General features: G+C 32.6%; 4 protein-coding genes across 6 annotated transcripts; 1 reads left to right on the forward strand and 3 right to left on the reverse strand.

Annotated features, from left to right (window-relative positions):
• Positions 1–439: 439 nt before the first annotated feature.
• Positions 440–10,335, reverse strand: LOC143898493 (glutamyl aminopeptidase-like). 2 transcript variants are annotated; one of them, XM_077408026.1, is made up of 12 exons: positions 8,714–10,335; positions 7,873–8,422; positions 7,101–7,556; positions 6,443–6,626; positions 5,734–5,884; positions 5,491–5,572; positions 4,566–4,915; positions 3,974–4,260; positions 3,392–3,588; positions 2,237–2,389; positions 2,069–2,138; positions 440–1,110 (listed from the first exon to the last, which is right to left on the reverse strand). In XM_077408026.1, the coding sequence occupies exons 2-12, from the start codon at positions 8,394–8,396 to the stop codon at positions 817–819; spliced, it is 2,748 nt and encodes a 915-aa protein (XP_077264152.1). In that variant the 5' UTR covers positions 8,397–8,422; positions 8,714–10,335; the 3' UTR covers positions 440–816. The 2 variants fall into 2 exon arrangements, with proteins under 2 accessions (XP_077264152.1, XP_077264153.1); XM_077408027.1 differs by lacking the exons at positions 440–1,110; positions 2,069–2,138 and having other exon boundaries at positions 3,481–3,588.
• Positions 10,336–10,487: 152 nt separating this feature from the next.
• LOC143898496 (isovaleryl-CoA dehydrogenase, mitochondrial) lies at positions 10,488–20,384 on the reverse strand. Of its 2 annotated transcripts, XM_077408033.1 has the most exons (9): positions 20,154–20,384; positions 19,803–20,022; positions 13,155–13,244; positions 12,770–12,991; positions 12,009–12,336; positions 11,712–11,805; positions 11,283–11,373; positions 11,028–11,196; positions 10,488–10,860 (listed from the first exon to the last, which is right to left on the reverse strand). In XM_077408033.1, the coding sequence occupies exons 2-9, from the start codon at positions 19,932–19,934 to the stop codon at positions 10,727–10,729; spliced, it is 1,260 nt and encodes a 419-aa protein (XP_077264159.1). In that variant the 5' UTR covers positions 19,935–20,022; positions 20,154–20,384; the 3' UTR covers positions 10,488–10,726. The 2 variants fall into 2 exon arrangements, with proteins under 2 accessions (XP_077264159.1, XP_077264158.1); XM_077408032.1 differs by lacking the exon at positions 20,154–20,384 and having other exon boundaries at positions 19,803–20,147.
• Positions 15,246–19,779, reverse strand: LOC143898495 (uncharacterized). Its single transcript, XM_077408031.1, has one exon. The coding sequence runs from the start codon at positions 16,940–16,942 to the stop codon at positions 15,620–15,622; it is 1,323 nt and encodes a 440-aa protein (XP_077264157.1). The 5' UTR covers positions 16,943–19,779; the 3' UTR covers positions 15,246–15,619.
• A 1,452-nt stretch (positions 20,385–21,836) lies between the features above and the next one.
• Rpiii128 (RNA polymerase III subunit RpIII128) lies at positions 21,837–26,720 on the forward strand. The gene is made up of 9 exons (XM_077408025.1): positions 21,837–22,108; positions 22,504–22,658; positions 22,737–22,913; positions 23,001–24,478; positions 24,561–25,153; positions 25,219–25,471; positions 25,544–25,708; positions 25,781–25,911; positions 26,277–26,720. Exons 1-9 carry the CDS (start codon positions 22,103–22,105, stop codon positions 26,658–26,660), a joined length of 3,342 nt encoding a protein of 1,113 aa, XP_077264151.1. The 5' UTR covers positions 21,837–22,102; the 3' UTR covers positions 26,661–26,720.
• The last annotated feature ends 12 nt before the right edge of the window (positions 26,721–26,732 follow it).

Consider the following 26,732-nt stretch of genomic DNA (forward strand, 5'->3'; position numbering starts at 1 on the left):
TTGATTTCAAACAAGTTATTTTTTCTTATTACCGCGCTTTGCATTTTTGGACTATAAAAGCAATTGCTACAATTGTTTATCTTAAATACACGCAAGTATTTTGGGTTAAGCAGAGGTTTTTTTAATCTTAAGTCTCTAGAAATTATTCTCTTTCGCATCGTCCAAAATTTAATATTTTTATTTTTACAAATGCTGAATGTACCTATGTACAAATTTTATATTCTTGCACCTAAACTGATACAAACTTTAACATAAACATGTAAATATAAAAAGTAGATTGGTAATAAGTTATTATTATTTTTATTTTTATTGCTGATATGACTTCTCAAAAATATTTTTAATATCCACAATATAAAACATTATGCGTTGGAAGTAATAAGTATAAATTAGATAACCATACGATATTTTGTTTGAAGTGTATAAAAATAACAATGCAAAATAACAGTATAAATAATTTATTATAAATCGTTTCAAAATCTCTTACAACGCTTAGATTAATAACGAAAATGGGATGTAATTTCAAAATAGTAATATAAATAATTTAAAATTATAAGTAATACAATTAGAATAGTGCAAGAGATTAGTAATACATTAATAATAATAATAATAATAATAATAAATAAATAAATAAATTTCAAATAAGAAATACAGATATAATTTTCATGATATAGATTGATATTTGATTGAAGATAAATACAAATAAATATTTAAAGTTAAGATGAATAATTAGGCGCTGTACAACTTTTTTGTAATTTTCTGTAGTTATAATTTCACATGTGTCGTCTTTGATTTTTTTGAACAGTTGTTCACTGCATCTTACGTGACTGATTTATCTCGATCTTCAACGAATCCCATTCCAAAACCATACGAATCAGGATAGCGACTAACAGCCAAATCTGGCTTTTTAACATCTGGCTTTTTAACATCTGACTCTTTAACATTTGACTTTTTCGTGATCGATATAGATTTGTCAAGGAGCATATCGAAATGGTCAATTTGCCTTTTAATTTCAGACCGACGTTCTGCTATCTTGCTGTAAACTTTTGACTCTATTTGTCCACATAAGCAGTCTAAGTCTATTGGCCATTGTTTCTGTAAGGTTCCGTGTAGCTGAAACATATAATGTCAGTATTCGCAAAATGTTTACTGTTAATACGTATTGTAATTTTGGTGAAAATACACATTAACAAAGCCACCACCGATGACTTTGACCTTGACATATAATAAATATGTCACCCTCCTGTGTGACTTTCAGAATATCTTAGCCGTCGCTAGATATTTATTAAAAAGTTATTTGAGATATATATAATTACAGTTTATGCCAGTGCTAAAGGAAGTAATTTGCTGATATGTGTGTATAGAGAGTACACATGTAGACGGGGGTGGATGGGGGTAGACCTCGGTTAGCGTGGAAAGTTGAAAACCCGAATCGTACAATGATAGACCTCGGTTATTCGCCCTGTAAGTAGGGGTGGGGTAGGGTGAGGTGGACTCTCGCTTTGCGTGGATGTTTCTCTGGAGCATTATATTTTCCGAGCAAAGCGAGATCCACCTCACTGTACGATTTAGATTTTCAACTTTCCACGCAAACCGAGGTCTACCCCCACTCATCTACATATATACTGTCGATATACACATTTAAGCAAATTACTTATTGCTATAGTACTGACACAAATTGTTATATTTCTCAATTACATTTATTAACAACATTTTAATAAAGGACGTGTGACGACTTTTTTTGAAGGTTACTCAGGACGGTGACCTCTATAATATATGTCAATGTCAAGGTCATAAGAGCTGGGTCTCCATTTGTCAATATTTTTGTCAATATTTAATTCTAGTTTTAACTAAATTATTTCGGTTAGAACGCGAATTACCGAGAAGGCTTAGTTAAAACTAGAATTTCCTAATAAATTCGGGTTTTGACAAATTTCGAGTTTTAACGGTAACATATACACACATATATACAATTTATTGTATTTACATTCGCAGATATATATGTGCCGTAAATACGCGTTTAATAGAATTTATGATAAATGAGTATAATATTTTGATTTATAAAACTTACCATACTAAGCAGTGTTGTATTATATATATGGTTTATAATATCAATTAATGCTGCAGTTGTACTTATTTCTCTGAAAGCAGTACATAATATTTATATAATTAATACATATTATAATTTATCACGATTAAAGACAGAATAAATTCATAGAAAAATTAGATATTATTATACGGTAGTTTGATGTGCTGCAAGTTCCATAATATTCTATAAAGGGCGATCTCGTCATTAGCATAATTTACAATAGTGGAATGGACAGTTCTGATATAAGTTTTGATGTCTTTCTTTGTTGCATTCTGTCTTATTGCTTCTCTCCAATGTATGCCGCTATGAAAGTGGAATATCATATCTATAATACGTCAGCTTATAAATACAAGAAAAAATTCAACTTATTTACTGCCCTCAAAGTTATATGCAATACTTTTGTTAGGTTAGGTTTCTTAAATAACCATTGTTAAGCCCATTCTACAATAGCCGTAAAAGTATGTTTTAAGACGTAAGCAGTAAAAATTAACCAACTACAGCCGATCATTCTTGGATTGTAAAAATCCCATTAGTCAATAGCTTACTGCTTACGTCTTAATGAATACTTTACGGCTATTGTAGAATGGGCTTTAGAAGTGGTCATGTAATCGGAGCATTAAGATTTTTAAGGGAACTATGCTTAATATCGCACCATATTTAATAAATCTAAAATTTTGACTAAAAAATATTATAAAAATATAACCAAACTACTTTATTTTATTCTAAGATTGTCATAATGTGATCTCCGTGACTTGAATTTACTTTAAAAAAAAAAAAAAAAAAAAATGTAGCATTTGACAACATAAGAAAGGTATTTCTAGTGTTGTACCCTTACATATATATATATTTATTAAAAACACAATTATATAATACACAATTTAAGTGCTGGAAATAGACACAACTCAAAATAGGGTTGGTAAATATATCCTCTTTTAACAATCATAAAAAAGTCCATAGAGTTTCACGAATTATAGGGTGGGATATGTGATCAGCGTCCCGCCTGGCCGATTTACTCCTAGGAAAAAGGTTATATTGACGAAATTTACATCATTTTTTGGTCAATATAATGTCAAATTGACATTATTTTGACTACGTGATAAAATGCAATACGTATCGTAGAGTACGTTCAAATTAGGAACAAGGAACAGCGATATTAGGCACAGTTCCCCTACAGTACGCCCATTCCTTCTAACTCTCGTAAAATTCTACAATTTTTAATAAGATAATAAGAGTAACTATAAGAAAACATTTTGTCGTGCGTAACGGACTATAACCAATAATTTCATTTACACACAAAAATATTACTTTAATTTAGAATAGTCTAGATATTGTTTTAGCTTCGATCTTATTGCCATTTGTAGGCACTTATTGTTAGACAATTCGGCTGTACATGCCCATTTTACGATCTCTTGTCTCAGACATTTAGTGAAGTCACTTTCCATCGGACGATCTTCAAATCCTAGTATCTCCAAAGACTTAGCTAATAATTCTCTCATTCTTTCCTGTAATCATATAAATTTTATATAAGAGGCATGATCAATTTGCGTCTTAAAATTCTTTCAGCTTTCAGTACATTTTTTTCTAGTTTTAATATCGGCAAAATAACTCTATGCTTATCGTCATACAAATAAAATGTGACGCTCAAATTATAATGCCGAGACCACTTTGGTCCGAAATTTCTGATATTTTATATCGAAATGGGATTATGAAGAACTGTAATAGAATCACTTTAGCAGTATATGTTACATTTGAAAATTACTTAACAATTGTTGATATAAATAAATGTTTTACATGCTATCTGAATTTTCATATTTTTTTGTATTATTTAATTATTATGTTTGTTAAATTAATTAATGTTTTTATTAATTTATAACTGTGGCTCGTTACCTTAATATGTATAAAATTAATATTGTTGTTTGTTAATGGAAATACACTCGATATATATTCAAACACTTTGAACATAGGATACCATGCCACGTAATCTGTCTCTCGCGACAAGTATTTTGTGAGTTCCCAGAATATAGATGAATTGATCTTGCGCGTCATCATAAAATAAAATGCGTCATCGATAATTTTAGCACGATTAATAGCGCTTACATCTTTATATTCTCCAGAATTTAGGTAATATGCAATTTTACGCCAGTTATTTGTTTCATAATTTACGCGATAATATCCTGTTGTGTAATAAAAATACTTAACGATAATTATATTTGCGTGATTATATTGGGATAAAAATACTTTCGCATTTTTTTTCTTTCTTATGATGCTAAAATTATATAAGATAGATAAATTTGAACTTATTACACCTGTACATGATCATGCGCCTGTGCACGCATATATATATATATATATATATATATATATATATATATATTCGCACTTTTATACAAGTACAGGTTGTTGATATTCATCTTATTATTTTACTGATAATTTTCTAATAATTTCAGAAGTTATACTCTGAAGCTTCATACATATTTACCAGCTTGCTGAATGTCGACAATTATCCGATCATCTTCAGCAGAGTACTCGAAATATTTTATATTTTTAGACGGCTCTTGCGGTGTAAGCAATATATTAATGACTCCTACTACGAAAATCTTTGTTATTAAACTTACAGGTATCCACCATTTACCATAACTCGTTGTATTGACACAATATTGCGTCAATGTTCTTATTTGAGGGTTTTTTTGTGTCCAGTTTATGATAGGATAATGTCTATATATTATCCATTTTTGGAAATCAGGAGATATGTTATAATAATATGCCTTAGTTAAATTTCTTTGAATGTATATATCCCAAAAATTATTGGGAGTCAGTGGGGTAGACATGCTAAACGCAAAATGCATTATTATTGACAGTACATAGTACAAACAATTTTTAATAATAATATAAAATTGCAATTTATCTTATATGTTTATACTATGTTCTATAACACAGTCACACATTACAAATATGTATAAATACCATATCACACCGTACAGATAAATTATGTATACACTATATATATATCGTATACATAATTTATATTAAATATTATAATTCATAATATAACTGGTAAAAATTTGCAATTTAATGTATGTATGATTTAATTAAATTTTTTTAATTAGTTGAACAAAGAATCATAGAATTCGATAAAACTTGTAAAAATAAATAAAATAGACAAATAAAAATAAATAAATTAAGATATAAAGATTTAAAGGAATACATTTTGAAAAATAATTAAAAGAATACAAAAAGTTGAAGAAAATATAGCTATAAGGGACAGAAGAAATAAGAACAAAAGATAATTAAGAATATTTAAATGTACAGAGAGTAATGCGAATAAAAATGTACAATGTTTTCAAGGAGATGTGGCAGTTTTACTGTATTTGCAATATTTAGCTATATTTGTTTGTATTACTCACTAATTGCGTAGCAATGTACGGACACCTTCTCGAAACATTTTATCGGTAATTTCGTTTTGCAGCATTCGCAAGACAATGATTACTATAATCATAGTAGTATATTATAATTGGATATTATAATTAAATTTAATGCTTTAAATAATTTAAATTACACGGTTTTTTACATTCTTTTTTTAATTATATCTATTTTTACAAAAACTGTCTAAAAAATTTTAATTATTCACCGATTTTTACATTTCTTACCTTTCATGTAATTGACAGACCCAAAAATTGAATCAATCTCCGACAGGCTGTTAATTCTTGGAGGATTCATATCAAAATGAGAATCTAAATGAAGAGAATGGTATTGCGTCTGAACTATGAATAAGCCCATTATCTCAGAATTATTAAAGACCTAAAAGTAAAGATTAGTAATTATATGAATACCGTGGGCCTATTCTGTAACTCTTAACGACAGTTTTGTTATCGTTATATTTGCGTTGCGCAGATATTATACATATACGGTAAAAAATCTGCGCAATGACAATATAACGATAACGAAACTGTCGTTAATATAGTTACAGAATAAACCCACTGGATTGTACTGGTTGTTTACACTCTGGTTAAATGCTGCTATGCTCATTATCGTCATAAAGATTTTGTTACTTTCTAAATTAATAGAAAAAGTAATAACAAATTAAATTATTAAAATAAAATATTACAAAATTGGAAGATTAGATAGTGTCAAAATTAAATAACAAATGTTTTTATTTAATTTTTTATATTATCCCACGTTTAACGTACATAAACTTTTTAACTAAATTTTTTATTGTAGTATAAATTTTTTCTATAGGAGTTTTTAACATAATCCATCGTTATTCTGGGCTTACGGAATGGGAACAACTTGGATAACTTTCAAATATATTTTTGACACACATATACATTTGTGCGATATTGGAAAATATAAAATTACCTTAGCAATAGCTTCTTCTCCGAATAATACAGCAAGACCATTGTGTAACCAAAAATCTGTCCACGAAGATGGGGTGATTGCATTACCAAGCCATTGATATGCTATTTTAGGTGCTAAGGAATGTGCGATTTCTATTTTACGCATAACTGTGTCTAATCTTTCATCATAGATAAGATCTTCTTCCCTGATAATTATTATAAACGCGCTTTTGCTTACAAAATAATTTTTTTTATTTAAAGTAAAATGTTGTAATTTAATTTATACACGTCGATATCATTTGGTAAACTGTATAAAATATTTGAAAAAAGATTAAATTGCGATACAATTTTGAAATATTAAATTATGACTGGAAAGTTATTTTTATTCTTTGTATAAATATTTTGTTATTAAATGTGTAATATATCGCTAAATATCTACTGTTTAAATTAATTTTTAAAATATAATAAAATTTGTATTCTAAGATTGTTAAGTTTGTTTTTTAGAAGATTTATATATATACATATATAAGTGTCAATTAATATTATATATAAAATAATATTAATTACTTTATTAGTTTATCTTTTTAATTAATTTAAAGTTATGCATAAAATTCGTATATTTAGATACTGTAAATTCAAATAATATTAATAATTGTTTTATATTTGGAATTATGTATTACCTGTGAAAGATGAGTCCCCATTTCGACGTGCCGTCGTGCGGAAAATTCGGAATTGCAACATGATCCATTTTTGGAATCTTTATTTTTATTCCATAAAATTCAGATTCCAAATGCACCGTGATATTTTTTATAACTTGTTTGGCATATTTTAATGACTGCAGTATTGAGCCCGTTTTGTACCATAACTTAATGATGTTTTCTTTAATAAGAATGTGATTGAAATTAGTCAGAATAATCGAAACTTGATATGTGGATATCGGAGGAGTAGTATGAAAGTATGTCCACACTAAGTCATCATTATCCTTATCCTGAACTTTCAACGGCATATTGGATAAAGCCGTAAGATTGCGATGATGCTTTACAGAAATGGCAAACGTGGTCTTGAAGTGTGGTTCATCCCAACAAGGAAATAATCGTCGGGCTCCGCCCACTTGAATGTGTGGTGCAAACAAATACCTACCGCAATTTAATAGTTTTCAAAATTATCTTAAATTTTTTATATACACTAATAAATTTGTAATTAAAGTATGATAATGATTTCAATAATATCATTTAGAATTGAAAATATAGAATTGTACAAATAGCCTGCTCAGCGTGCTATTAATTAATTATTTTGAATATATAGCGTATAGGATTATTATAAGTATTTCAGTATGTTAATAAAATGGAAAGTATTTTGTGTAAAACAGTAAAGAAAGATTACATTATAGATATTGTATCATATTGTATATTTATCGAGATATTTATATGTATATTCTCGATATTTACTTACATTATACTCTCTCTCTTTTCTCTGTTTATGTATGAACTTTTGAATACGTTTTCTGTATTTTGACCTCGAGAGTCTAATGTTAGGCTGTAAACCCCGGGATATAATATATCTGAGAAATAAATTTCTAAAATGTTCGTTTCAGAGATATATTCTATTTCTCTTACTGCATAAGGTATATTATCATTATTATTGCGTCCAGTTAACGTTATGCCCGAGTTATGTATATTTAATGTGTGCAGTCGTATTTTATGCGTTGATTGTATGATATTGATGGTTATAGAGGATTTTATATAAGGAAGAATACTGCTGTATTCTTGTTTTATATCTGAAGGTTGTGTCATATATAAATCATATTTTTCGATAAGTGCAGTTAGCCGTATGGCATAGTGCACCGGAAACACGCCCAACTCCGGAAACGGTAAATAAAATTGTGTTTTAAAGCTGGGATTATTTAGCTCTTTACCGGTAACAATAGCTATTGTGGTAATAAATATTAAACTGCTACTTATCTGTGCCAGATTCATATTGAATTAATTTCTGCTACAAGTACCTGCCGGAACATTTATATTAAATAAATAATTTGGCTAATACTAATGAAGTAGTAGCAATTAATTAGCCATGCTCAGATATGGAATTATTACATGAAAAATCGTTACATTAAGAATTGAAACATATATATATATATATATATATATATATATATATATACACTTATTCAAATGACACTTGTCATTTTCAACTTTAGTAATATTTTATATTATGTCAGTTGCGTTTGTTACATTGTTGCAAAAATGTTGAATTGCAAAGAGTTCGTTTCTTTCCTCTCAGTTATTTAACTTACCATTAAATTTCGTATCTCACAGTATTGTCGGATAATATATGCTGCATACTTCTCACAGTCTGTAGTCTAAGTATATATATAGCACTCAAAATAGTGAATATATATATGGTTACTGATAAAAAAGTATTGTTACAAAATAATTTTCGGCTATAATTTATATATTTGTGATTATTGCGAATTGAAATATGAACGTTGGTAATATGCTCTCGATTGTTGCGATCTTACTCCTTCGGTAGGTCACCACAGACTAACAATGTCGTAGATAACGGATTTCATAATAAACACAGAATGTCAATAGCCGATATAATACTAGTCTCGGTTTGCAAGAAATCTCACTCTCTCCTCTCTCACACGCGCGTCGCTTTTTCTTGTCACATATAATATCCTTGGATTTTTCGTTAGAATACGGACACTAAACATGGTTATTCGAATTTGACTTTACACATTCTTAAAATTTTGAAAGCAAAATTATATTACAGTTATTTTATATATTAAAATGTATTTATCTTTTTTTAAATATTTACATATTATTTATGATATTTATATCATAGGATGTTTGGTAATAACTGTATCACTTCTCGTTGATAGGTAGAGCGAGTAAAATTGAACAGAATAGTTCTCCATCAATTTTCTCAATATAATTAATGATAAATATTCAAACGATTTAATAACAATATATTCCAATGAATATTCCATGCGGGTGTTTTGTGTTTTGTAAAAAAATAGAAGTAAGAGAGAGCAGTCTCTTAAATCCCTCACACACGGTACAAAAATATTTTTAATAATTAAACCTCAAAAGCTTTTGTTTGCCTCGAAGAATGTACTCGCATATACCTATATACATAAACAATAAAAAATTTCTAATGAAATTTTTTGTTTCTGTAATTTAAAAGACTGAATTGAGATCTTTCATAGATATTGATTCTCAATATATAGGTTATTCTTTTTTATTTTCAGTTTTTTGAAAGTTAAGGTGTGCCTTTTCACATTGACGCTCGACGCTCATTTTCAACAAGCAAAAATGTTTCAAAATAATATCTTTTATTTATATATACATATCCATAAAATATTATTACTTGAAGATATCACTTGAAAATAATTAATATTTTACGTATTTCGAAGTCTATGTTTGATTGTACTAGGACGATTAACGACGATTCAGCGACGACGCTGAATATTAAACAAATTCAACTTCATTTCTTTGACGCTAGCGTCAAAGCGAAATTACCACGTTCACCTTTGTTGACGCTCATTTTCGCTCATTTATACAATATACTTCATACTATATTATCTGATATTTTTATATGCACGATGTAAATAAATTTTAGATAAGTTTAATAGTTAATAAAATTGTATCAATATTTAAATTTAATTTATACTTGTAACTTTTATTAATTTAGATTTATTTTTTTTATCAAAATAATGTTTGATGCAATAGAGGTAATAATATTGATCAAAATAAATCGCATAATGTTTAATTCAAATTTAATTGTATATTTGAGGGAAAAAGAGAACGCGTGTAGGACTTAAATTAGCAACCTATAATAGCGCGAAAGGTTAGTCAATCGCTCTAGTAACTCACTTTACCTTAATTTATACGATCATTAACGCGTCGCCAATATGCGATATGCCCGGCATTGATGGTCGATGATAATGAATCACCGGTTAATTACGCATTGCAGGGCGAATTCAAAAAAAAGAGAGAAAAAGAAGGAACCATCGGAATTAGTTTGGTACATCCGGGAGTTCGTGGAAACTAAAGACAACAGCGTTCCTCTTTCGCGTATAAAACATATTTAATGTATAAAACCTCTCGCTTACTCCTATCAAGTGGAATAAAGACTCAAAACAATATATAAAAATATAATAAACTAATTATACTAATAAAAAAATAATAATAATTCATTTTTAATAAAAATGACAAATGAGAGATAGATAAACAAAGTCTATTTTACCATTTAAAAGAATGTTCTTATGGGCATTCATGGATGATACTACGAAGAGCTCGTTGTTTTATAGATATTCTTCGGTGATCGCTCGGCTGATGACTATACGTCGTATCTCATTGCTGCCCGCACCGATCTCGTAGATCTTCGCATCTCGCAGCAATCTTCCCGTCGCGTAATCATTGATGTACCCGTTGCCACCTGTCGAGAGATTATCCTTAAATAAATATCGCTATAAACGTCTAAAAATTTCTCCATCAATAAGTTCGATCTTATATATCTTCTACGTCTGTTCTTTTATAAATAATTTACAAGTACTGTACTATTAAGTACTATTAAGTACTATACTGTGTCGATAATAGATTTACCAAGTATCTGTATTGCGTCCGACGCTGCTTTCATTGCGTTCTCGGCGGAGAAAAGGAGCACCGCGGCGCAATCCTTGCGATTTATGTGACCGGCGTCGCAGGACCTCGCGACAGAGTACAAGTAGCTCCTGCTCGCGCTCAGAGCCGTGTACATATCCGCTATCTTCCCCTGAAACGTGATTAGAATTGGACGGCATCAATTGGAGATCGTAACAATTTTTTTCAAATAAACAGACAATGGGAGTCTTGTTTTACCTGTATTAACTGGAATTGCGCGAGATATTGCCCGAATTGCTTTCTCGAATGAGCGTACTCAAAGGCGATGTCGCAACAAGCTTGCAAAATTCTAAAATTTACGTTCAAATCGCACACAGTGAAATATAGACACGCTCATTTGTGAATAAAACCTAAACATATTTATTATTTGTCGATAATCTGACGAAAATAAATTTTTAATATTGAAGTTTCTGTCGCACTGTAATACACGTCAAAATGTAAAAATTTATATATATAATACGCAATATAATGGATTTTCAATAATTTATATTTCATTGATCGTAAAAGATGCATCTGACAATCTTGATAGAACCTCCTTTAACGCGCAAAATACAACGTGGAAAAACTATAGAACATCAAGTGCAATTTTATGTTATAAAATTCATTGTTTTCCTGACGAGAACTTACCCCACGGGTCCACTGGATAATACTAATCGTTCCAAATCCAGTCCGCTGAAGAGCACATAAATACCTTTGTTAACTTCTCCTAAAACGTTCGCGGCTATAACAGAAATTCACAATTTTTTTAGACAAGGAACTTTTATATAAAAAACGAAAGGATAATAATTGATTTTAATAAACTTAATAAAATGTTGACAATTTCTGAAATTCCCTACTCTCTTATATTTCTTTTAATATATCTCTTAATCCGGATATACAGTAAGATCTTTGTCTCTTCCGCGTTTCTTTAAGCGCCGGACTTACCTGGCACTTTGCAGTCCTCGAAAATCAGTTCACCCGTACTCGAGCCGCGCATTCCAAGCTTGTCCAGCTTTTGCGCCGTGCTGAAGCCTTCCGTGCCGCGCTCGACGATAAAGGCGGTGATACCGTGCTGCGGTTTATCCGCGTTCGGATCCGTTCTCGCGTAGACGACCAGCGTATCCGCGTCCGGGCCGTTGGTGATCCAGAACTTGTTGCCGTTCAACACGTAGTGGTCACCCTTCCTCTCGGCCCGCAGCTTCATGGAGACGACGTCGGACCCGGAACCCGCCTCCGACATCGCCAACGCGCCCATGTGTTCGCCACTGCACAGCTACAGGAGAGATGTCTCGTATAATACGAATAATTTATTTATATCATCGATGATTGCGCCGCCGCGCGCGCGCGCGCGCGCGCGCCCACAAGCGACATGAGTGCAATTTCATCGACGGAGACATCAAAGGCGCCTTTTTATCTTCGTGAGAAAGCTAATAGAAATACCCAATCTACTTTTATAATTGTAATTACAATTTATTCGAATTTATTCACCGGAATATTTATTTACTGAAATATTATATATGTATATGCTTTTTATAATACAAGACTTCAAAGATTTAATGTTAGGCCTGATGTGTGTCTGACATGAATTCAGAAAGCTTCTATTTATAATTTATAATTTATGTAACTGTAGATATACATCATAAATTTATATTTAAAATTTAAATTATAATTTAAGATTCTCTGAGAGATGTAACGTTCCGAGTTACCTTAGGCAAGTACTTGCGCTTCTGTTCCTCCGTACCGTTTCGGTGGATCTGATTGACGCAGAGATTCGAATGTGCACCATAACTGAGCCCGATAGCAGCCGATGCTCTGCTTATTTCCTCCATGATAACTATATGATCGAGATACGTGCCCCCTGTGCCACCATACTCCGGCTTCACCGTCGGGCCCAAAAGGCCTAGTTTACCCAACTCCCTCCAAAACGTCTGTATCCGTATAATTTGTTTTTTTTTTTTTTTTTTTAATAGGATTGTCGATTAGAACGTCGAGATTGGGACGCGAAATCGAATTTAATTCATTGCAGTTCGCGATTTCGTTGAATTTCTTTTCTGCACTAAGATCGTTTTTCACGATGCATAGAACACTTACCCTCAATTCGTCGAAATTATTTTTCTTATCGATCTCAGCGGCCTTGGGCGCCAGCTCCTTCTGTGCGAAATTGAAAACGAGCGAACGAAGCTGAAGAAAGAACAACAGATTGCTAATAATTATTGCTATTAATAATTATTCAAAGTCAATCAAATCTTTGTAATCTTTGTTTCTTTCTCAAAGTATTCCTATTAAAGCATACAATAGCACTAAAATAAAATTTTATAACATTTATGTACATCTTTCTTCATTATAGTAACGACTTCTCTTTCCATAAGCGATATGCAATACTTCTATAACTGGTATACTGTATACTTCCGCAGCTAAGGGATTAAATGTATTTTTGTGCATAACATATATATTTATTGTTATTATTATGTTAAAAAATATTATATTTTATGGAATCGCTGCATAAAAATAAGTTATTATTAATAAACATCTGCAACTAATTTGTTTCAGGTAAAAAAATTCGCAGAAACTTATTTTCATCAAGATTCAAACACTTTTGTTAACCATTATAAACATGATAAAAAGGCATAAAAAGAATCTTAAACAATCCGTAGATACTTTTACAAAGCATTTTTTGGAAAAAATTAATCTCAAGTAACCAATTGATTCGATCATTTAAAAATACCAAATGTGATGCAAAACTCACAATTACCTATATAAATTTTCAGTGTAATATACTAATTTTATTTATTAACCCTTAGCTGGCACATTTTTTACCAGAATCGCATAGCTGTCACACTAGGGCACACTAGCTATTGATTTTTTTTATTTAAAAAAATTCCAAGATAGTTTTCGAATGTTGTTTTAACAAATGTCATAGGTTATTTTGATAAAATGTAATATTAAGTATAAAAAAAATTGGAGAAAACGTAAAAGAAAACGAAAAAATGACTGTTTTCACTCAAAAATTCATAACTCTTATATTTTAACTCTTCCATTTTTTAGTATCATTTTCGTACTGTAGGGGGGGCTTAAATTAAAGCTGAACTAGACTGGGGCGTTTAATACCCCACAGTGCCAGCTAAGGGTTAATATCGTTTTTGAATAATTTTTTATTCATTTTTGATAATTTCCAATACTTATTAATCTACTTTGGGAACTATTGATAAAATCTTCTATGACACATTAATGTCCTATAATTGACATACTATTTATACATAATAGTATTAGGTTTCATGTTGCTTGATATTTTTCGTAAAATATTTTTTGTTTCTTCTGTAAGAAAGAAATGATCGTTACACAAGTCCAGTTTTGTTATCAAAGAAACTTGCAAAAAATTATAGTTTTATCGAACGCAAGATCATTAGCTGTAGGTAACAAATTATAAGTCTACTTTACTATTGTGACTTTACAACTATTATCATGATCGATTATGTATAAAGTACATTTCTAATGCAAAAGTAATGTAAAATTCTGCTGTAAAATCTACTGTAAATATCACATTCTTGCATCAACAGTATAAATTATTCTCAAACGAGCACTGATAAGTATTAAAAGTACAACATGTAGAAAAGGCAAATTTTAAAAGTAAAATATTTATTAACCATTGTTAGCGCGTACATAAGAATATTTAAGTCGCTTGTAAAATACTGTCTACACTGTTAAAAAGATGAAATTTAAACCAATACCTTGTGTGTTAAATAACATTTTGTTATTTTTAACCACCATGTATGTCGAGATTTATTACTTTAACACAAAACAGTATTACTTTGACACTCGCTTGGTTAATTTAGTTAAATTAACGACATATTGAGCAGTGGCGACCTATGGGAATTGTTAAAAATGATTCAAATTGAGTATAATTTGACACTACGAATTTAACAGTGTAGATAGCACACATGTCTAAAAGACGACGTAAAGATGCTTTAAGACTTTTTTTTAGACAATATATATGTGTAAATGAGACTGTCCAGGTGTCTAGCTTAAACTTTAAAATTTTACAAAGACGTTGAGGCGAATGGGGCGAAGGGAAGTTTATATAAGCGGATACTATGTTTCAAGATATTTTCATGTGAATTATAATTATTATTAAAATAAGATGTACATTTATTGTTTATGTTTTTGTTGGTTATACGAGTTTGCATTACTTCCTTTGAATTGAATATTATTGCAATATCGAAGTTTTAAACTATGATAGACAATTTTATCCGTAATATTTCGCACGAGACACTATAAAGTCGAACGTGATTCATTATATTTCGCCTCTAATTACACCTGCAATTCGGTCTTTGTATTATAATGTAACTACTATTTCTCGTATAGACATGACAACGAGAGAGAGAGAGAGAGAGAGACAACAATATTTATAAAATAAATTATTTGCTTTATAATTACGAATCTATATTACCTGATCACCTTAATTATCACTTAAAAATCTTTCGACATATATACTTCATAGTTACTAAAATCGATATAAATTGTATCTTATATATGCATTTTATGTGAATTATCTCACATTATAAAATATGTTTCAAGCAGCCAAGATCTCTCAGATGCAACAATATATCAGCAAGTATTTTACACACTTCGTCTCCGCCGACATATTTTTGCTTCTTTGCACCTTTCAAAAAGCCTAGACTAATTGTATCTTGTACTATCGTTTCTGATTTGAGATATCCTAATATTGCCGGTAAAAAATGGGATGCAACTATAAAACCGAAGAGAGCGCCCCTCCTAAAATCGTCCAACAGAGCGTTATATGAATATTTCTCAATGTCTTGAACGCCAGCGTCCAGCAAATACTCCATCAGCGCGTCGTGATAAGCTCGCATGATGTCGAAAAATTTCTCTCGTATCTCTTCATTCGAGCAACAGTTGCAGAGATACGTGGACAGATCGACGACGGGCGTCGAATATCTAATAAGCGCGAAATCGATCAGCATCGCGCGATATCGTCCACCCTCATCCGCCTTAAAGAGAATGTTGTTCAATAGAAAGTCGCCGTGGCACAACGTGGCCAGAGGTTCAAGCGGTTTTATTATCTTCATCATTTCGTCAAACGCGTTCGTGAGGAAGGCTTCCATCCTGTCGCAGAAAGCTGCATCGTGGCCTTGTCTGCGGAGATATTCCAGTGATCGCGTCGCCTTAACATTGAAAGTAACTTCAAACACGCTTCTTTTCACGTATCTAGACTCTTGCAGTCGCGCCACGACGTCGAAGAACTTTTCCCGCTGCAGTTCCTTCACGACGTACCCTTTACCGTGAAATCGTCCTAACTCGCGCATCCCCGCCAACGTGTACTCGAAAGGAGCGTTATGCGGGTATGAGCAAGGATGATATCCTCGTTCGTTAACGTTCTCCAGGGCGATCACAAAATCGGTGGGCGACCGTTTTTCGGCGTAGTAACATCTTGCGTAAAAATGCCTCTCGTTCGGTTGGACGTACGTTCGATAGAACAGAATCTCGTTGTCAAATTGAAGATCGATGCGACTTATGTGGATGAAGTTCTTCATCTTCATTGATCTCTTTAGCACCATAGACAATTCCTCGTTCTGATCGTTTGCTTTATTCTTAAACTGCAGGCGTACGTAATACACGATTGTCATTATAAAGTTGATAGATTTGGAGATTTCGTATCGAGCTTTGTCAACGTCCAATCCAAGATTCTCGATGATACTCGCCATCACCTGGTCGAGCCATCTTTGAGAATCTTCGACGTGAGAGTCGTGGGACATTTTCTTTGAATATGCGATTCGCGGGTAAATTAAGAATGATAAAATAATTTGGATTGTTGATCTACATAGAGTTTGTTGCCTCGACAGCTCGAACAGTACTAACATATATAGTGGTTTCCCGTAAAAACAAAATCGACATGAAGAGTGGGAGATTGATATTAATGCATGTCATATAATGTATCAAAAATAATCGAGCCATATCAATACAATACGCAAATACAATGTCAGTACAATGTCAAAAGATAGTGCACGTGCCTATTATTAGCTGTTCACTACATATTCAAAATACTATGACGGACCGTGGCGATAAAGTCACGAACATGCGTCAAAATGCTTGAAATCGTCTTCGTAAAACGACTAACAAAAACCATCGATTGAACCGCCATCCATTTATTTTTTAACTGGTTTAAATTACAATTGCGTTAATATTTATCAATTTTTAGTTAACTGTTAATATGGCTATTTATGGTTTAAGAACACGTAGTGTATAATGATAATTAACAATTAAATTAATATAATATATAAAATAATAATATTTTGCAGTATATATATATAATCATAGTAAGTTACAATCATCATTATCACAGAGCTATAATTGATAGTATTCCGCACGTTTTTCTATTTTTTAATTGTAACTATATATTATATAAGAAATAAATGAAACGCATCGATATTTACACTGTTCAACAAAAAAAGAGTTTTCAAGCACAAGGACGCGAGAGTAATAAAATGTTTTCCGTAATTCAGAAGTGTTCGGCGAGAGGGATAAAAGGGGGAATCTTACAAGTGGTGGATGCAGAGTTCGAGGGAGTGCCTTTCTTCCGGCGAAAAAGTGGTGGGCATAGGGAGGAAAGCGAGAGAAGCCGATATTTCTAGTAAGCTTGGGGGGGTGAGAGGAAAATCTCTGCGGCTTTTCAGAAGCGGAGGGGTTTCGTGGGGTATTCTGCGACGTCGCATCGTGTGATAAAAGAAACTGTGGTAGTGTGCAACACTCAATGTCATCAATGTCGTCATCATTATCATGATAGTTCTTGCAGCAGAGCCATTGTCAAGGTTTTGCGAAAATTGTCATATCCGGCGATAGAGATCGAACCGTATGCAACATATAAATATAAATTATATGTTGCACATTATAAATAACATATAATCTTAATGATTAATTGCTCTTTTCCATCAATCTACATATAAAAAATCCGAGTTCTAGTCATTATCATCATCGTATTTATAATACGGATAGTTTTTGCAGCGTCAATCATTGTCAAGGTTTTACGGAAATCGTCATATCCAGTGACAGAGATCGAGTGCAACATTCACAACTGTTTCCTGTTGAGATCAATAGTCCTAATATATAAAACCTACAGCGAGAACCGACAGTTATTGAAATTAAATAACTCATCGAAAGTGCAGTATCCAAAGTTTGAAGTATAAGGTAGTCGAGATAGAGAACATTAAGAACTGTAAGTAAGGGGCAACGTAAAAAGAAATCTATTAATTCGCTTCAATCACTCAGATGCAGATAAAGATAAAGAAAGGAACAATGATGAAAAAAATTGTAGGTCCAGTTGTAAGAATAGGTTGAAAGGTTTATGGTAGAGAAAAAGTAATGTATTTATTAACGAAGAACAATCTGAAGACGATTTTAACGAACAGAACATAGATAAAGCTCTTCCGGCGCGTGGTCTGCAAAAATATATAGAACTCCCAAAATAATACCAATAATTATTGTTAAATTTGTAACAAATAATAATCAAAACGATGCTAGAAACGTTAAAATTCTATTTTCTTTTTTGTACTTTAACCCTCCGAGAACACACCTATTTTTTCATTCACGGAGAACACTCTGGGTCAATCTGACCCCACACACACTTTGATCGTCCACCATTTTAAATTGACGAGTGCGATCAGCTTGAAAAAATTTCCAGATGTACTTGGAACATTGTTAAATCAATTGATATAAATAAAAAGTGCCGTTGAAATTATTTACATATTTAAAAAAATTTAAAAAGAAATTATTTTAAAAAAAATTCTTTCAAACACACATGACACCGGGTGTTACACATTATCTCAATTTCTCTTATCTTAACGTCGCGCAGGGTGCCTTACGGAACCTCTACATCCCATCAGAAAAACTGCAGAGTACCTACTCTAAAATTGTCATTTTTCTGCAACTTTAATCACAACTTTAAAATTGTGACGTGATAGAGCAATTTATTGGTTAACGGAATCGCATTCGGAATCGTTTAAAAGACTATTATACACACAAAGTCATACTCTAGACTACACTACGAGTTATATCTCAATTTTCACTGTTCTCTTCAATGATCGATTTTACAATTAAATAAAGATCGATAATGTTCGTATATATCTTTTATACATTTGTGCAGCATTTAATCGATAAAAAAACTTTATTCGGCGAATTTAGTATCTTATTATAAACTTCTGAAATTAGAGCAAAATAACTATTAGCTTTTATACCCCACGCGAATAATGTACTTACGTACAGTTAAGTTAATAGTATCTTAGGTCTGTTAGTTGTCTATTTGCTAAACTAGTGCAGCCAGTTCAGCAATAGAAAACAAACCCTTTGTCAGAGAGACATATAGTGTGTTATAGCTAATCAATTTATTATTCTTCTTTAAAATCTTATGGAAAAGCGATAAATCGATTAGCTACTGGCGCGAGAGCCCCCGCGACATCGGATCCTGCCGCGTCTAAATGGCTTCCGTACACAGGACGCGGAAACGCTTGCCGCGCGGCAAGAAGCGACGCGGTAGCCAATAAACTATTGGTTCTTACGGAAAAGCAACACGTTGATTGGCTACCGCGTCGCTTCTTGCCGCGCGGCAAGCGTTTCCGCGTCCTGTGGACAGAAGCCAATGCGACCGGTCGAGATTCCACTATCGGCGATAAAAGCCATCGACTCGCGTTGGCACGATCCAACGTCATCACGCGACTGGTTACTAACCTCTCGCTGTTCGTCGCTCAGCCCGAAGACGTTCTCGTCGATCTTGTAATAGCTCGATGCGCGGCACGCGCCGATTTTGCCGGCGCAATTCGCGAGCGACCGCGAAACAAATGTGCAGCGCGCCAGGAACATTCTGCTTCTTAATCTTCTTATCAATTGATATTGAGAATATTTCCGAGGAACGGCGATTTACACTCCGCTCACTGCCGAAAGGATAACACTGGACATGAAAATTTTATATTATTTGTAAGAAAATTAATGGAATTTGCGTTTATTATATGCGGAAAATAATCTCGATTATCGAAAAAATCGAAGAAGATGAACTCGCGCGCGTGTGGAGGGAGATCTCACCGTTGAGAAAACTACGTGGAAATGCTGACGACATGTATACATATTTATGACACTCGAACTGAGTGGGGACTTGAAGACAACCAACCGAACCAACCAATGATGTATTAATTATCATTATGATAACGCTCGCGCCATTTTATTATTTTTCTGCATTGCTTGCTCGACGTCATCAATAGAATCTCGAGGGGCTCAAGACTTTCTTTTTCCTATATCAAATTGCATTAATATATAGTGCAGTTATAGTTACATATTATGATAACGAAATAAGGATTCAATTTTTGTACATATATAAAATTAATAATTTAAATATTCAGAGGTGTTATGATTGTTAATTAACACAATTTAATATTTCCGCAGATCACTATTAATCGATGACTTGTGCACGCGAAAAAAGATTTTATTGTCGTTATTTATCTATTCACGAATAGACATAAAGATCGCGCGCCAACAACATTCAATCCTGAACTTATTGTTAACGAAATTATACGAAGACTTGTAATCTCGACTGTGTATCATACACATATTGCTGTACGTACGATCGATATTAGTGTGTGTAAACGGATAACGATACAATATTTGCGTAACGTTTACGATTGCTCGAAATATTCTTTTACACGCGCTTTATAAATTCATAAATCTTACTAAGATAATTTTTTATAATCTTTCATTTCATATCGATCTCTCTTCTCGATTTTTTGTGTGCAAAAGATATATACGTACTTTTTCTTTATGAACGCATTAAAAAGTAATTAATATAATTTAATTTTTTTATTTTAAGCGCAAATTCTCTCTCTAAAAAAAAAAGAAATATATTAAATATATATACTTCACAACTTTTAAGTTATGAAAAGTATATATCATATATATTAAATATATTTCTCATACTATATATATATATATATATATATATATATATTATCTGATATTTTTTATGTGCACGTGTAAATAAATGTTAAAAAAATTTAATAGTTAATATAAGTTCTATCAATATTTAAATTTAATTTATATTTGTAATTTATATATATTTATTTTTCTTATCAAAATAATGTTTAAATTTCATTGTTGATGCAATAAAGAGGTAAATAATATCGATCGAAATAAATTGCATAATGTTTAATTCTACTTTAATTGTATATAATATAAAAATGTAAAAATATTGTAGAGCTAAAAAATTAGACAGCTTATATTTTGATTAATTTAGGACTGTAATAAATTTAGCAATGTTATTGCAATGTTTTTTAAATTATAAACAATTGGAAAGATAAAGTTTTATGTAATTCAAGTTTTAAAGAGAAAAATAAATAATTCATCGTGCATGTTTTTTTATATCAGACATATTTTAAATATACATAACAACATGATAACTGTTGTATTAAAGATTTTATTATTATCGACGATTGTGTATTGGGAGCTTTCCAGCAAGCGACACAAGTCGACACAAGTGCATGTCGTTTTGTCTTTGTTACTCATTGCCAAAAAAAAAAAAAGATAGAACGACGTTTGTGTCGACTTGTGTCGCTTGCTGGAAAGCTTCCATATTGTAGATAACGCGAAATAGAAAGAAAAATAGAAATTCATATAAGAACGATATACTTAACCCACTGGAAAGTTTCACGGATATATGGCTGCGTAGTTCAATGTTCAATGTCCACGTTTTGTAGCTGTGGAGGCGTTTTCGCGCCTAGCGGTCGATAAAGTTACTGGATTGTCTATCTAGTGACTTTAGCGATCGAACTAAATTAACGTTGCTAGCAGTGCCGAATTGCCGAAATTTGTTGTACCGGTTGCACGTTGTTGCACGGCGCACGCTGTTGGAGTTGTTTTGAGCTTCTCTCGGAGCTCGGAGCACGTGGACGACTTTGCCGAGTAGAACTGAACTTGTAGAAGAGAAATAATATATTTATTAAATGTGACTTCCGTAATCGTAAGGAACGGAACGAACGAGAGAAATGGAGGTAAATATATAGCGTTTCGTTATTAACTCGTATACTGTACATATACATACATTCCGAAGCATAGGATTTTAATCCATTCGAATGGATATATATATATATATATATATATATATATATATATAAATATCCATTTATATATATATATATATATTACAAATATATATATTACATCCTTTTTCTATTCTCTTTTTCCCTTTTTTTTCTTTTAATAATTGCTATTGGATAAATTTGGCTCCTACGCCATTTGAGGCTTCTACGCCTCAAAATATACAAAATGTATGAATTCTAGAAAGATTGATGATATAATTACTATATGTTTACTTCTATGAGTCTTTTTTTCTCACGTGCTACGGATCAGCAAATAATTTTTGTTAATTATTAAATATTCTTATCAGGATAAAGAGAAATTAGTGGCGGCATTTCTTCGGAAAAAAGGTTTAGTAAAGCAGCACATAGATTCCTTTAACTATTTCATCAATGAAGAGATAAAAAACATTGTTAAGGCAAATGAAAAGATTCAGAGCGACGAAGATCCACATTTTTATCTGAAGTAAGAGCAATGCCATATACAAGATGCCAGATGCAATTGTATCGTAGACTAAACAATTTTTGTTTTCTCATATTCCAGATATTTAAACATAGAAGTAGGCTTGCCTGAAGTTCCAGAAACTCCTACAATTATGCGGCCAACCACGCCACACGAATGCCGTTTAAGGGATTTAAATTATTCTGCCCCAATTTCAGTGGATATTGAATACGTAAGAAATAACGAGCGAGTAATAAGGAACAAGGTGGTCATTGGAAAGTAAGAACAATGAGAATAGAACACAGAAATAGATATATCAAAATTATTAAGATATATACTTATACATACAATTCTAAATGTTCACAGGATGCCAATAATGTTGCGCAGTTCTAACTGTGTGTTAACTAACAAATCCGAGGCTGAATTAGCCAAAATGAATGAATGCCCGCTTGATCCTGGTGGTTATTTTATCATAAACGGCCAGGAAAAAGTTATATTGATACAGGAACAAATGATTAGGAACAGAATTATTTTAGAAGAAGACAGCAAAGACTGCGTTGTTGCGTCGTGCAACAGTTTTACCCACGACAAAAAGACCAAGACAAATGTTGTGGGTAAAGCTGGAAGATATTACTTAAGGCACAATATGTTCCAAGACGATTTACTGATTACCGTCATTTTCAAAGCTATGGGCATAATAAGCGACTTGGAGATCATGCAAATGGTCGGAACGCAAGAAATATATTTGAACAAATTTGCGGCTAGCCTGGAGGATTGTCAAGAACTGGGCATCTTTTCGCAGAACCAAGCATTGAAATATCTCAATAGCAAACGGCGACAGACGAGATTTCATTCCATTACAAAAGTCCGTGTCACTGACGAGGTGAAAGATTTATTAGCGACAAACATATTGTCTCACGTACCTGTTGTCGATTTCAGTTTTAGGCCGAAGGCGCTGTATCTCGCCTTGATGATCAGAAGAGTTATAAATGCGCAGTCTGATCGCAGTCTGATCGACGACAAGGATTATTATGGTAATAAACGTCTGGAACTGGCTGGTTCCCTTCTTGCTCTCATGTTTGAGGATCTGTTTAAAAGATTCAATTGGGAACTCAGGCAGATTGCCAATAAGAATATTCCCAAGATAAAAGCAGCACCGTTTGATATAGCTAAACATATGAGACAGGATCTGATTACCAATGGACTGGCTTTCGCTATCTCATCGGGTAATTGGACAATCAAGAGATTTAGAATGGAGAGACACGGTGTGACGCAGGTGTTATCGAGACTTTCATACATCTCGGCGCTTGGTATGATGACGCGAGTCCATTCCCAATTCGAGAAAACCAGAAAGGTCTCTGGTCCGCGATCGTTGCAGGGCTCGCAATGGGGCATGTTGTGCCCGAACGATACACCGGAGGGAGAATCTTGTGGTTTGGTGAAGAATCTGGCTTTGATGGCTCACATCACTACGGAAGTGCCGGAGGAGCCGATAATAAAACTGATGCTTAATCTTGGTGTGGAGAACATTCACACTCTCGCTGGGGAAGAGCTAACTATGCCAAATATATACACAGTTTTTGTGAATGGTATCATGGTAGGCATCGTGCAGAATTATCAGAGACTGGTGCGTCAGTTCAGATTATTACGCAGGAAGGGATATATTAACAGTTTCGTATCGATACATGTCCAAAATCGACATAACTGCATTCAAGTCAGTTCCGACGGCGGGCGATTGTGCAGACCGTGCATCATCGTTAAGAATGGAAAATCTCTTGTTAAACAGAAACACATAGAGGATCTTGATCGAAATATTATAACATTTGACGATTTTATTTATTACGGTAAATAATTTACATTTGTTTTATTGCACATATACATACATATTTTCAGTCGTATAATTTTTCTGTCATTTACTGCTTTTAGGATTGATTGAATATTTAGATGTAAACGAAGAAAATGATAGTTTAATCGCATGTACGGAATCTGAAATCAACAACGACACAACGCATCTGGAAATCGCAGAGTTCACAATATTGGGAGTGTGCGCAGGATTGATACCATACCCTCATCACAATCAAAGCCCGAGAAATACTTATCAATGTGCCATGGGTAAACAGGCCATGGGGGTCATAGGATACAATCAACGTAACCGCATTGACACAGTGATGTACAATCTGGTATTTCCGCAGAAACCTATAGTGAAAACTCGTGCGATCGACTTAATCAATTATGATAAATTGCCAGCCGGCGAAAATGCGATTGTCGCAGTGATGTCATATAGCGGATATGATATCGAGGATGCATTGGTTTTCAACAAAGCTTCCATTGATAGAGGATACGGGAGATGTATAGTGTATCGAAACGCGAAATGTACATTGAAGAAATATCCTAATCAAACGTACGACAGAATCATGGGGCCATCGATTGATGCTAATACTAAGAAACCTATACCGAAGCATGAAATTCTTGACAGCGATGGGATTGTAGCGCCTGGTGAAATGGTGGAAAATAAGACTGTAAGTATCTCTTGTTTGTGAATGATGTTAAATATTTCATTTTATTTAATATTATTCATATGCAGATAATGGTAAACAAGTCAGTACCGGTGCCGAGTGAGAATATCGGCCCGGTGAGTTCTGGCAATGTACAAGCGCAAACGGAATATCGGAACGCGGAAATCCAATTCAAAGGCTTGGTCCCAGCATATGTGGAAAAAGTTATGATATCTAGTAACGCAGAAGATGCCTTTTTAGTAAAGCTGTTACTGAGGCAAACTCGGAGACCGGAGATCGGTGATAAATTCAGTAGTCGCCACGGACAAAAGGGGGTTATAGGTATAATTCCGATATTTTCGCGTTATACACGATGTAAGAGAGACGTATTAATCTTCGATAATGTTTATTCAGGTTTAATCGTAGAGCAAGAAGATATGCCGTTTAATGATCAAGGCATGTGTCCCGACATAATTATGAACCCACATGGATTTCCTTCAAGAATGACTGTTGGTAAATTAATAGAGGTACTTGCAGGCAAAGCTGGTGTCGTGAATGGAAAATTCCAGGATGCAACAGGTACATCTTAAAAGATAACGATCGATCCATTTGATCAATTTAATCTTACTATCTATTTTCGTCTACTTTTAGCGTTCGGTGGTGCTAAAGTGGAAGACCTCTGCGAAGAATTGGCGAAGAATGGCTACAACTATTTAGGTAAAGATTTCTTTTATAACGGCATGTCTGGAAGACCGTTGATGGGATACATTTACTCTGGACCAGTAAGTTTTTTCTCTAGAATAAAAAAAATTAGTGTTAAGAAATTTATTTTAAAAAAGAAAAGTAAATATACAATTATATATATATATATATATATATATATATATATATATATATATATATAAAGAGCAGATACATTGTTGAAAAGCGTAATTATGTTTTAAAAATTTTACTCATCTTAATTAAAATGATAACAGAATACTTTTTAGTTATATTAAAATTTTAAAATTCTTTTATTTCCTAATAAAGTAAGGATTTATGCCTTTTTCCAGATAACTGATACAATTTATAACGTTTAACAATTATAGATAACTAAATGAATATATTTGATGTTTCTCGTATGACATTTAAAATGTGTGATTTGTAGGTTTATTACCAAAAATTAAAACATATGGTGCAAGATAAGATGCACGCTCGTGCCAGAGGACCAAGAGTAGTCCTAACACGTCAACCAACAGAAGGACGATCTAGGGAAGGTGGCCTACGATTGGGTGAAATGGAGCGTGACTGTCTGATCGGTTATGGAGCTAGCATGTTATTAGTAGAGAGACTCATGATATCGAGTGATGCTTTTAAAGTCGACGTTTGTAACAAATGCGGCCTAATAGGGTACAACGGTTGGTGTCAGAGATGCAAATCAAGCTCTTCTGTCTCTACGATAATAATGCCTTATGCTTGTAAATTATTATTCCAAGAACTGCAATCCATGAATGTAGTACCTCGTTTGTCCCTGAAAGACTATTGTGACTGATTGTATATTATAATAGAAATAGAAATGTAATAAAAATGAAAATAAACATATTTCAATAATTTTAAAAGGATT

Source organism: Temnothorax americanus, unplaced genomic scaffold (genome assembly GCF_048541705.1).
Source record: "Temnothorax americanus isolate GAGA-0224 unplaced genomic scaffold, ASM4854170v1 Scaffold23, whole genome shotgun sequence".
Lineage (NCBI taxonomy): Eukaryota > Metazoa > Arthropoda > Insecta > Hymenoptera > Formicidae > Temnothorax > Temnothorax americanus.

Coding starts and splice junctions, on each gene's coding strand:
- LOC143898493 (XM_077408026.1), bottom strand. CDS start 8,396: ATGAATCTGGCACAGATAAGTAGCAGTTTAATATTTATTACCACAATA. Junction 7,557..7,872: donor GAAAAGAGAGAGAGTATAAT/GTAAGTAAATAT, acceptor AAATTGCGGTAG/GTATTTGTTTGCACCACACA. Junction 1,111..2,068: donor ATACAACACTGCTTAGTATG/GTAAGTTTTATA, acceptor TATATGTTTCAG/CTACACGGAACCTTACAGAA.
- LOC143898495 (XM_077408031.1), bottom strand. CDS start 16,942: ATGTTAGTACTGTTCGAGCTGTCGAGGCAACAAACTCTATGTAGATCA.
- LOC143898496 (XM_077408033.1), bottom strand. CDS start 19,934: ATGTTCCTGGCGCGCTGCACATTTGTTTCGCGGTCGCTCGCGAATTGC. Junction 11,806..12,008: donor CGAGGACTGCAAAGTGCCAG/GTAAGTCCGGCG, acceptor TTTCTGTTATAG/CCGCGAACGTTTTAGGAGAA. Junction 11,197..11,282: donor CGCAATTCCAGTTAATACAG/GTAAAACAAGAC, acceptor ATCACGTTTCAG/GGGAAGATAGCGGATATGTA.
- Rpiii128 (XM_077408025.1), top strand. Junction 22,659..22,736: donor GATCCACATTTTTATCTGAA/GTAAGAGCAATG, acceptor CTCATATTCCAG/ATATTTAAACATAGAAGTAG. Junction 25,472..25,543: donor CGGACAAAAGGGGGTTATAG/GTATAATTCCGA, acceptor ATGTTTATTCAG/GTTTAATCGTAGAGCAAGAA.